At 41.2% G+C, this 12032-nt stretch overlaps 1 protein-coding gene across 1 annotated transcript in view; it reads right to left on the bottom strand.

Moving 5' to 3' along the window:
• The window catches only part of slc12a10.1 (solute carrier family 12 member 10, tandem duplicate 1), a 90972-nt gene that overhangs the window by 5599 nt on the left and 73341 nt on the right, over nt 1-12032 (bottom strand). Inside the window, exons 19-24 of the mRNA XM_055194396.2 lie at nt 11593-11699; nt 11419-11501; nt 7797-7862; nt 7576-7680; nt 7346-7457; nt 4488-4574 (exon numbers count right to left, since the gene is read on the bottom strand). Of these exons, the coding sequence (XP_055050371.2) occupies nt 4488-4574; nt 7346-7457; nt 7576-7680; nt 7797-7862; nt 11419-11501; nt 11593-11699 (560 nt within the window). The remainder of the gene's footprint in view (nt 1-4487; nt 4575-7345; nt 7458-7575; nt 7681-7796; nt 7863-11418; nt 11502-11592; nt 11700-12032) is intronic.

Genomic DNA, 12032 nt, shown 5'->3' with positions numbered 1-12032 from the left:
AGATCTAACAAAAACATTTTTGATAACTAAACCTAAAAAATGACAAATGTGATTCTGCCTGAGATTTAGCGTGTCAGAGTAGTTATGACAAAAAAAAGACAAATGACATATAATTTGTGATTGGTACTGTAAATGATAAAAACTAAGCTTTATATTAGGGATTGGACAATAACCGGTTTCACGATTAACCATGATAAAATGTCCTAACGGTTAGTATTATCATTTAAAATTGAATTATAATTACAACCGTGTATGACTACCGTGACTACCGCGCACATGCAACATAGTTTTTTTGCACAAGAAGGCATTTAAGGGATAATGTATTGTATTCATTCACGGTAAACTTATTAGACAGATTTGTTTATTTTTTTACCACAGAAATAATTTCAGGGACATTGTAAGGTTTTGTTCTGTGTTTTCTTGTATTCTGTGTATTTTTGTATTTTGGACTTTTATTTTTACATCCTGTTCTGTTCTGGCTTTTATTTTGATATACATCCTGCCATGTTTCACTTCACACTTCCTGTTTGTTCTTGTATAATAGTCACATCCTGTTCACCTGCTCCTGGCTGATTATTACATCGCCATCCTGTTTAGTATCGGCCTGTATCTGTATCTGTATCTGTTAATCTGTTTTTGTACCTGTTATCTGTTCCTGTGTTTTGACCTACGCCTGTTTATCTGGATTTTGCCTGTATTGCCGCCTGCCCTGATATATTTTGCCTGTCTTTGGATTACGTTTGTTGGATTAACCCTGTTTGGATTTGTTTGCTGGCCCTTATTGGGATTTTACAATAAACACCTTTTGCACATGGATTCACCTTCTTCATCGCTTTCATTAAAGCACCCGTTACAGATTAATCAGCCTCAACCGGAATCCAGCAAAGGATTGAAATTTCCCACCAGCAGCATGACTCCAGCCGATCAACTTGTTTGTCTCCGCCAGAACCACCGCTCCATTGAGGAGTTTGTTGAGGAATTCTGTGAACTCTCTGATCAGGTGAATTTTAAAGTTTCATTTCTGAAGGATATTTTTTATTGTGGGTTAGATCGCGACATTTCCCGTGCTATGCCACTCCATACACCACACTGGACTTTGGAACGCTATATTGATCACGCCCTGTTGTTATGTGGCTCACCTTTCACTGTGGGTGTTGTGGATACACCTCCGGTGAGCATTCATAACACACCAAGCCATGATATACCCGTTCTGTCCAAACCTGTAAATGTCATGCCAGTTCACAAAATGGCCGCCACCATGCCTGTTCCCAAAATGGCCGCCACCATGCTTGCTCCCAAAATGGCCGCCACCCTGCCTGTCCCCAAAATGGCCGCCACCCTGCCTGTTCCCAAAATGGCCGCCATCCTGCCTGTTTCTACACTCGCACCTGTTTTTGAGAGAGCCACTGTCATCCCAGCACCTGAATTACAGAGAGCCATCATCACCACCACACCTGCACTCATGAGGGCTACGACTCACCCAGCACCTGACATAAAGATGGCCGCCATGCCTGAATCTACCACTGAGGTATGTCTCCTGGACAGTATATGACCTGAATTTGCCATAGCCCTGTGGTTCGTTTGGTCTGCCTTCTGCTCTGTTGTTCCCGAGGTTCCTCAAGGCCCTGAATCAGATTCACCCGACTCATCTGATCTGCCCGACTCGTCTGATCTGCCCGACTCGTCTGATCTGCCCGACTCGTCTGATCTGCCCGACTCGTCTGATCTGCCCGACTCGTCTGATCTGCCCGACTCGTCTGATCTGCCCGACTCGTCTGATCTGCCCGACTCGTCTGATCTGCCCGACTCGTCTGATCTGCCCGACTCGTCTGATCTGCCCGACTCGTCTGATCTGCCCGACTCTTCTGATCTGCCCGACTCTTCTGATCTGCCCGACTCTTCTGTTTCGTCTGTCCTGCCTGATTCACCAGTCCCGTCTAACTCCTCTGATTTGTCTGGTCCACCATCTGGGACATCGCCACAATGGGCTGTGGAAGCTTTCCCAAGTTTTTTTTGGGGGGGGGTAGTACCCGGACACAGGAAGGAGGCAGAGGACACCGAGGCGGAGACCGAAGTGGACTCTGATCCCTCCTCTCCTTGTGTTACAGGTCTATCCCTACCTCATGACCTAGCTTCATGTTTACCCCTTGATCCAGCTCCATGCCTGCCCCTTGATCCAGGTCCAAGCCTGCCCCATGACCCAGGTCCAAGCCTGCCCCATGACCCAGGTCCAAGCCTGCCCCATGACCCAGGTCCAAGCCTGCCCCATGACCCAGGTCCAAGCCTGCCCCATGACCCAGGTCCAAGCCTGCCCCATGACCCAGGTCCAAGCCTGCCCCATGACCCAGGTCCAAGCCTGCCCCATGACCCAGGTCCAAGCCTGCCCCATGACCCAGGTCCGTATCTGCCCCATGACCCAGGTCCGTATCTGCCCCATGACCCAGGTCCGTATCTGCCCCATGACCCAGGTCCGTATCTGCCCCATGACCCAGGTCCGTATCTGCCCCATGACCCAGGCCCGAATCTGCCCCATGACCCAGGCCCGCATCTGCCCCACGACCCTGGACCATCCTGGCCTTATGGCCCGCCCGCCCACCCTCTATTTGGACTTAATTATTTGAATGTTGGGCTCCGGGAGTCGCCCTTTAGAGGGGGGGTTCTGTAAGGTTTTGTTCTGTGTTTTCTTGTATTCTGTGTATTTTTGTATTTTGGACTTTTATTTTGACATCCTGTTCTGTTCTGACTTTTATTTTGATATACATCCTGCCATGTTTCACTTCACACTTCCTGTTTGTTCTTGTATAATAGTCACATCCTGTTCACCTGCTCCTGGCTGATTATTACATCGCCATCCTGTTTAGTATCGGCCTGTATCTGTATCTGTATCTGTTAATCTGTTTTTGTACCTGTTATCTGTTCCTGTGTTTTGACCTACGCCTGTTTATCTGGATTTTGCCTGTATCGCCGCCTGCCCTTATATATTTTGCCTGTCTTTGGATTACGTTTGTTGGATTAACCCTGTTTGGATTTGTTTGCTGGCCCTTATTGGGATTTTACAATAAACACCTTTTGCACATGGATTCACCTTCTTCATCGCTTTTATTAAAGCACCCGTTACAGACATAAAGCTTGTTCAAATGTTTTCAGTGTGTGTATCAGTTCTTTTTGAACATTTCCATCTCATTTTAACAAAACCATGATAATATTGATAAACGTGATAACTTTGGTCACTATAAGCATGATATTAAATTTTCATACCGTCCCATCCCTACTTTATATACAATCCCTTAAAACTTCAGAATAAATATGACTTGGCAGATAAGGGGTTACTCCTGTTTCTAATTTCTTGACTCAATTTGAATGACTCATATAATAAAGATTACTTAGATTTTTACATTTAGATGTATTTATTATTTTTAATGTCTTCTAATTCAGAATTTACAGCAACAAGAAGCAACATGAAATTATAAATATAAAAATAGATACTTCTTACAGCAAGATTAAAACCAAAAATAAATATTATAGACAATTAGATAAGCTAGTTTTTCTACAAAAGAATCTGCATGAAACATTATAAACATGATGATCATGTGAGCTCTACGGTATTTCGGATTCTGCTTTATTAACAGGCTTTTTGTTTGCACCTTGCAAGCTTAAACATTTTTGTTCTGTACTTTTATAAGTGTTAAGTGAGTGTCTCTTTTATCATAAACTCTTTCAGCGTGTCTGCAGCAGGCATGTATTTTGACGATGTGCAATGCACAGGTTCACATGACGCACCAAACACTTATTTTAAGATGACGATTCACACACAACACGCCAAACACCTGTGCTATCTGTGCATAGAATACTATATTCCTAATACTATTGTATATAGGAATTTACTACAGTTTAATAATATAAATAAACAAATACTGTAAATTGTCCTGTCATATATTTCCTCATTGAAGATTTCTTATAGTTAAAAATCTCATTTTATTTATGTAATTCCAATCTCATGCACCATATTGTCTTGTTATCGTTGCACCCTTAGCATTCACACACATTACTTCATTTGAATGTTTCATTCAGTGTGACACAACATGACAATAAATTCACAATGAATTCCCATTACTAGTGGACATACAGGTCTCTTTATTCAAACTTGTGGCAACTGGAAAAGGATGTCTTTCCCTCAACACAAGTACACTCTAGAAAAGGATGTGTTTATTTTAACAACAAAAAAATGACACATAATTTAACACATTATGTGTCATTTTGTGTTCAAATCAATTAAAGTGATAACACAAGTTGTGTTCAAAGTAATATTTTGTTGTTCTGGTAACAACAGAGATGTGTCTAGTTTGGTGTTGTTCCAAAAAAAAAAAAAAAACACACTGGGTGTGTTGTTTTAACACATCCGTTTTTAAAGTGTAGTTTTATTATTTTTAGGGAATTAAAATATGTAATGTAGTATTCCAAGTTTAGAAATTTTTTAAGTGACTTACTTTTTGGCAAGTGGTGGTTGTTCGCTGTCTGTCATAACAATGACATCATGAACATCCAAACGGAAACGCTGAAGCATATTCATCATTCTACAATAAAAAGTTTTAAATCACTCAGTATTATATAGAAATCAAAATGTCTCTTCATAAAGTAAAGTGACTGATTGACTTTTTGTTGATTTTGGCCAGGAGTCACCTATGCTGTCTGAAAAAAAATGGTCAAAAAGTGATCAGTACATGTCACTTCCAAGGACTTCATAATAGTACCTTAAAGGTACACATTGTTACAAAGGAGTGCATATTAGTACCATATAAGCCACATATTAGTGCCTCAAAAGTATAAATTGGTACAAAATGTATAAATTGTACATATAAGGACCTTTTTAAGGGTAGTGCCCCAGTGACAGCATGGGACCATTTTTTCTGACAGTGTATTCACATTGCATACTTCATGCAAGTATACAAACACAACATTATAAACAAAATTATTATTTTTATATATAATGAATAATGTTCATTCATTGAATTGTTATAGAATATTGTATGCTTTATTAAAATGCTTTAATTTAATTCCCAACAAATTTAGATTTAAAAGGATAGTTCACCTAAAAATTAAAATATCATCATTTACTAAGCTCATGTTGTTCTATACCTTTATGGGTTTCTTTAAAGTCTCCTTGTGGTCAAGAATTGTATCAGTTAAAACTCATATTTGAGCATCATTTTAGCAAATAGAGAGGTTTAACTTGTTACAGTAATATCTTCATGCTTTAAACCACTTGAATGTATCTCTACACCCTTGCCAGATGTAGTATAAATGGATCTATGAATATGCAAATTAATCCCCGCCTCTACTCAATAGCGCAGCTCTGACCATAGGTATGAATATGCAAAATATTTCCCGCATACACTCTTTCGCACCACCTCGGACCATAGATATATATGTAAATAGATGCTACATATTGTTTCAGTATAGTTTCAGACACATAACTGCCAAGTTTGGTTTCTTACAATGCATACGTCAACTTATAAAGTTTAAGTGCTGATGCATCTTTGAGCAGCACAGAACCCTGCATGTGTGAGCAGCACAGAAGCAGCTGTGCTCCCATCGTTTCAGCCCCGAGTCTATTCAGCATCCGTACATAATTTCTATAACTTGAACTACTGATCCTACTAATCCACGCGTTCAACTGTGTTGATATGATTGGTTACATGTTTGTGACTTTGGAAACCAAGGTGATTTTAAACCGCGGGAATTAGATTGTCTCCAATTGTATGGAGAAACTTCTCAGCAATGGTCTTGAATGATGAATTTGGCTTGTTTCAAAACACAACAGAAGATATTTTGATAAATATGGGTACCATAAACACAGTACCCATTGAATTTCTTTTTTCTTTCTTTCTTCACGTCATTCCAGCATCTATGGCTATATTGATGGCAAGCACTGGTTAATCCATTCACAAGTTGGGGAAGGGGCAATTTGGTATCACTAATTAATCTAACTTGCATGTTTTTGGCCTGTGGGAGGAAACCCACACTGACACAAGGAGATCATGTAAACACCACACAGAAAAGCCACCTGACCTAGCCAGGGCTCAAACCAGGGACCTTCTTCCTGTGACGCAACAAAAAATTCTATGGAAGTTGATGGGTACCGTCAACTGTGTGATTACTAGTGGTGTACAGGATAGCAGTTGACCCATGGTTTGGCTTGCATTCGATTTGCGGATTTATATGCAAATTTAAATAGGTAAAGTTTATAATTTGCACGTGTTTCAAAGACTTGCAAATGTTAACACTTAAGGGATTTTAATCTATTTAACCACAAAAAGGTGGTAAAGTGAACAGTTTTCACAGTAAGCAGAGACGCACATGCGGTTGAATGTGTCCGGTCCAACTCTATTCAGACGTGATCATCCCTTTGCCCTTCAAAGATCAGAACTTTTGATGTGTAAACTTTAGAGAGAGTTGCGCTACTGTGTCTTATACTGTAGTACATTTGGTGAATAGAGCACTGAAGTTTATGCCGCATCTCCTTCCGTGTTTGGAATTCGCCCTCCGTCTGTGTGTGCGCACAAGTTTAAGTGCATTTAAAAGTGCATACACAAAGCAAACATAATGTTCTTGTTATTTTTCAGACACATACAAACAAAATAATCTGAAAATAACACAGTATTCTTTTTCTAATAAAAATATTTGTTTATGTCTTAAGTGTGTATGTATAGATTATAGGCAGAACCCAGGATCGTGCTTATAGAGTCAGTAACCTAAATTAACTTCTGTCTGTCATTAATGTTAATCAAACAACCCAAGACAAAAAGAAAATCACTTCTGTAGATCTAAAAAATAACAATTATATTTAATTTATACAATGAAGACATTGGTATTTATTTTATTCAATTTTGTATCTAATGATAATTTTAGACCTTACTTAATATGCAACTTTGTTCTTTTTTATAAATGTTTGTAATATTTTTTTTGTTCTTATTAGATTTTTCCAACCCTTATTTTTGCTTATCTGAAAAATGATCAGATTCGTGCCTCAAAAACCATAATGTGATCCGTCACACCCCTAGTGGTTACCATTATTTCTCAAAATATGGTCTTTTCTATTCAATAGAATAAGGATATACAGGTTTATAACAACATGAAGATGAGTAAATTACAAAATTGTTATTTTTAGGTGAACTATCCTTTTAAAGTTCATTATATTTCTTGAATCTAGTAGTAATTTAAATGATACAGAGCAATCAAATAACCTAAATGATTTTATTTTTCTTTAAATTTACTTCACTCAAGTGTTTTTATCCAACTAATAATTAACTTTTTTCAGTTTACTATCTCTTAAATGTGAACTCACTCTTTGCGATCTTCTTCCATTGTTTGCTGTTTTCCAATGATGAACACTCTGACTTTGCTTTGCCTCCAGCGTTTCCTTCTGGTCAATAGATAAGGTACTAAAAGAGTTAAACCTGAGAGAGAAAAACCAAGAGTTGACTAAAAGTTTGTCAAATCAGTCATAACTCGTATCATAAAGGCGCAGATCAAATCAAAGATTGTGAAATTTCATGTAATGATTCCATGTCTGACCTCCATCATCAGAGATCCAATACACGTCAACGGTATTCTTTCCCTGTATGGTTTGGAACACTGTTTTGATCTGTTCATTTGCAATGTTTTTTGTGTCATCAATGTCTAAAAGTACAGAATTAGGAGAGAAAACAATCAAGTGAGATGTTACAGAATCCAAACAGGACAAAGAAATAAGAAAATATGTAGGAGTAAAGAACTGACCTATTCAGTTTACTTACCTGAGGTGGCATAAGAATGTTGCTGTTCAGATTCAATGGCTTCCCCGATCTCAAAAGTCAGGTTTACTGTCAGATACCAGTGAAAGCATTAGTTGGATTTTTCATATATACACCACTGTTGGTAATCAGCTACACTAAAAATAGTAACAGGAGTTGTGTATTTACATCCCAGGTTAAAAAAGTAGTAAACTTTAGTGTATTAGAAATATGATTGAAGTATATGAAGTATAAAACAAGTATGCTTCTACTTGTTGTGCTTTACTTAAAGAGTATTTAATATGTACTTTTTAAAAGTATACTTTTAGTGTATGCACAAAATGTGCTTAAACACAACTATAATTTGCACTGCAATGCCTTTTTAAGTGTATTTCCATTAGAATGGCGATACAATGCAACTGTACTGTGTGCTTAATTTCTCATGAATCTTGATTTTCAGTAGTGTATTTTAGTGCAAGTTTAAAAAGAGTTGTTCCATTTTAGTATGCTATTTAAGTATAGTCAAATAGATGTTAAGTTAGGGTGGCCATTCGTGCCAGTTCCGCCGGTTCTCCGGAAGTCGCGTTGGTCGACCGCATACGTCATCAAGGTTTAATATTTCGGGTTTCATTTCAGAAAAGCAACCGTAACATTTCAAGGTAAGAATGAAACTACAATGATTGTATGTCTTAAAAGAAATAAATCTTAATTTTCTAATGTATTTTAACTGAAATGTGAGAACCTCGATGACGTATGCGGTCGAGCAACGCGACTTCCAGAAAACGAACCCGAAAACATGTTCGGTCCGGCGGAACTGGCACGAATGGCCACTCTAGGTTAAGTTGAGGTTAATACATAATTGAATACACTTAACTATACTTGGATTTGACAAACATGGTACAAAATGTAGAAAATATACTTTAACTTTTTTAAAGTATATTTTTTAATAGAATTATTTTTCACCTGGGAAAAGTTCCCAAGGATTTGTAAATCCAGAGAAACTTTTATTTTAAATAATAAATAAAGGCTCATCCCTTGTAATTGTACCCCTTTTATTGACTCAATAGCTACGCTATCCTCTGTTCCCTGTCGAGAACGTTCTCTCGACATTGCGTCAGTAGCTGACGCTATGGGATTAGATCCTTCAATCACGATTACCCTAAAGCCTTATTGCGCAACCCCAGTGCAGTTTGAACTTGCGCTGGCCAATGACGCTCAAGATGGCAAAGGAGGCGTGGTCTCCTTACTATAATAGCAGCCGTCCTGAGCAAATATCTTCAGTATTTTCCCCTTCACGAGCTGAAAGATTTTTCCCTACGCCTAGACACCTGTTGAAAACGCATCTAGACAGACTTCCCTCTTAGCGGTCCAGGATGTCCCGAATATGCTCATGGTGCAGAGGTCCTATCGACCGGCCCGATTCACACAAGCTATGCATCATATGTCTGGGGCTTCTCCACGCAGAGACGGCGTTGGTTGGATCCTAGTGCCCTCATTGTCAGGATCTCCCAATGAAGGTGCTTAGGACTCGGCTCAATGTTGCCCTCGGAAGTTCCTCGCAGCCTCCCACTGCTGCCAAAGAGTCGCTGGTGGGGGCTCAGCCATCTACGGCAGGCGCTCGCGCATCAGAGCGCCGCACCTCTCCCCCCGTCCCTTTCCAGTTCAGTTTGTCGCTGAGAGCCTGCGTCCTGTACCGAGAGCTGCCGAGTCTGTCTCCTTTGGGGTTCCGGCGGAGGAAGATGAGATGTCGCTGACGACATCTGATGGAGATTGGGACCAGTCTCCGCACAGTGCGTCAGAGGCAGATGTCAAACCCTCTTTGCATGAAGAGCTGGTGCGCATTCTTTCCAAGGCTATGCGGGACTTGGAAATCGAGTGGAGCACCCCATAAGAGCCCCAGAGGAGCAAACTCGACTCGTGGTTCTTTGACTCGGGCAGCTGCGCCGCTGCTCAGAGGAAAAGTGCCCCCTTTCTCTCCGACCTGCATGATGAGGTCACCAAAGCGTGGGCGACCCACCAGGGCGTCAACGCTCACACTAGCGGGTCTGAGATTTTCTCCAAAGTGGATGGGCGGAAGCCCATGGATACCTGTGCACCCTTCCGTCGAGGACGCTGTGGTGGCCTATCTTTGCCCTTCATCCTCCTCCTTGGTTGGTGAGGCTTCACTACCCTCTAAGCCATGCCGCATGATGACGCTTCTGGCCGATAAAGCTTACACCGCGTCGGGAGAGGCTCTGTCGGCGCTGCACACCATGGCAGTCCTACAGATTTTACAGGCGCAAGCACTGAAGGCTTTAGACGAGGGCAGCACAAATCTGAACACCTTCAGGGATTTCGCGCTGAAAGCCACTAAAAAATCTGCGCAAGCCATCGGACACAGCATGGGTTTTATGGTGGTGATGCAGCCTCATCTCTGGTTAAACCTCACAGACCTGAAAGAGGCCGACAGGAAGACCCTGCTGAACGCACCGGTTTCTGCTGTGGTCTGTATGGTGGTCTGTTTGGTGACGAGGTGGGCAGTGTTTCTTCGAAGAGATGAAGAGCTCTAAAGCCATGAGCCACATCCTGCCTCGCCGTCCTGCATCTCATGCTTCGACAGGTCCGCCACTGCTTAGACATCGCTTTGAGTCTGCGCCACGCTGGCCGGCAGCACAACTCTCTTCGGCGATGCCCCGCAACGAGACCTGAACCGGTGGTTCGTCATAAGATCTCCTGGCATGAATCTTCCCAGAAACGGGGTAAGAAACCCGGTCCCGGGGACTCGCCCCAGGGCAGCTCCTGTCCTCATATGAGCATGCAGAGCGCGCACCCCCCGCTCTCGGATGCCACCCGCAGCGCACGGGTGGAAGGGGTTAATGCGCAGTCTCAACCACGGCACCAGCTACCATACAGCCATCCTCTCTCATGTCCGTAACCCACGCACTAAGCAGAGTGGGGAGGTCACCCTTGGTCTCGGGGGGGGGGGGGTATCTCGCCCTTGAGCAGCGATCCGGTCCCTGAAGACTGAGCTACCCGTCACACATGGAACCCTCGACGGCACCGAAAGGGATAGATCATGCCATTTATTCGCTGTCGCTTTGCTTAGACGTGTGGCACACCATTCCCAATATATAGCAGTGGATGCTAAAAAATTTTCAGAATGGACACTGCCTACAGTTTCGATGCAGACCTCCCCATCTCAATGCCGTGAGAGCGTCAACAGTTCGGGCTCAGGACGAGTCAATATTGCATCTGGAGTTGTGCAATCTCCTTGCCAAATGAGCGATAGAGTCAGTTCCAATGCAGAAGAGAGAGAGCGGTTTTATAGCTGGTACTTTTTCTTCTCTAACTGCGTTTCTATGTGTGCGTCTCGACTCAATCTTAATGAAGGCGTTCTTATCAGAGGAGCGCAAACCAGATGTGACGTCTGCTCTGAATGCGTTCAGCCACAGGTGCACCGTGCCACTGCTGTTTACTGTTCTGTTCTGATTGCAGGTGTGCAGCTGGACCTGGCTGTGTGTTCTTTTGTGTTTCCTGAAACTCTTTCTTTCTTTGAATAATAATATTTTCTCTTGTGTTACAATTTCAAAATACAATTTTAAAGTAGCAATCCCAAAAGCCCATACAAATACACAAAGTATACAAATATACACAAAAAATGACATACCCTCAGTCTGTAACTCATCGCTAACGTCCAGGCCGCCCATCATGCGGAGAACACAGACTCCATGATTTGAGTCAAAAGAATCACTAAGACCACAAATTAACAGATCATATTAGCTGAATTTATATGGCTTTATGTCTAATTGATATTTAAGATGTTTGAGGGGTTTTCACTTACTATATGGTATTGATGTAGTCATCTATGCCATGAGGCGTTCCTTCTTGCCAGTTTGTTTTGAAACCCATTACAACTATATTAGGCTTCAACTTTCCCAAGCCAGAGGTCTTTAAAGAGAAATTACAATATGTAATATGTATACAAATAATGTTTTAAATGACAAATAGACAGTTACGTCAAGTATAACTAAGAAAACACGTTTCATTTTAAATTTATGCAATAAATTCGATCTGGGCAATTTGATAAAAATTACAAACATGGATTGATACGAATCTGGAAGCAGTGATATACCTATTGAAAATATTGCATGCCTAGGTATGTAAATGGATAATTATTTACTTACAGAACCATTCAGAAAAAGTGACACACTTTACCCTTTTTATCTGGAATGTGTGTATTTTGCTTCCACCCAAATTACATCACCTCTGATAAAATGTAAT

Source organism: Misgurnus anguillicaudatus, chromosome 21, assembly GCF_027580225.2.
Source record: "Misgurnus anguillicaudatus chromosome 21, ASM2758022v2, whole genome shotgun sequence".
NCBI lineage: Eukaryota > Metazoa > Chordata > Actinopteri > Cypriniformes > Cobitidae > Misgurnus > Misgurnus anguillicaudatus.
Note: the sequence above shows the minus strand (reverse complement) of the source record. Positions and strands in the feature narration are given on the sequence as shown.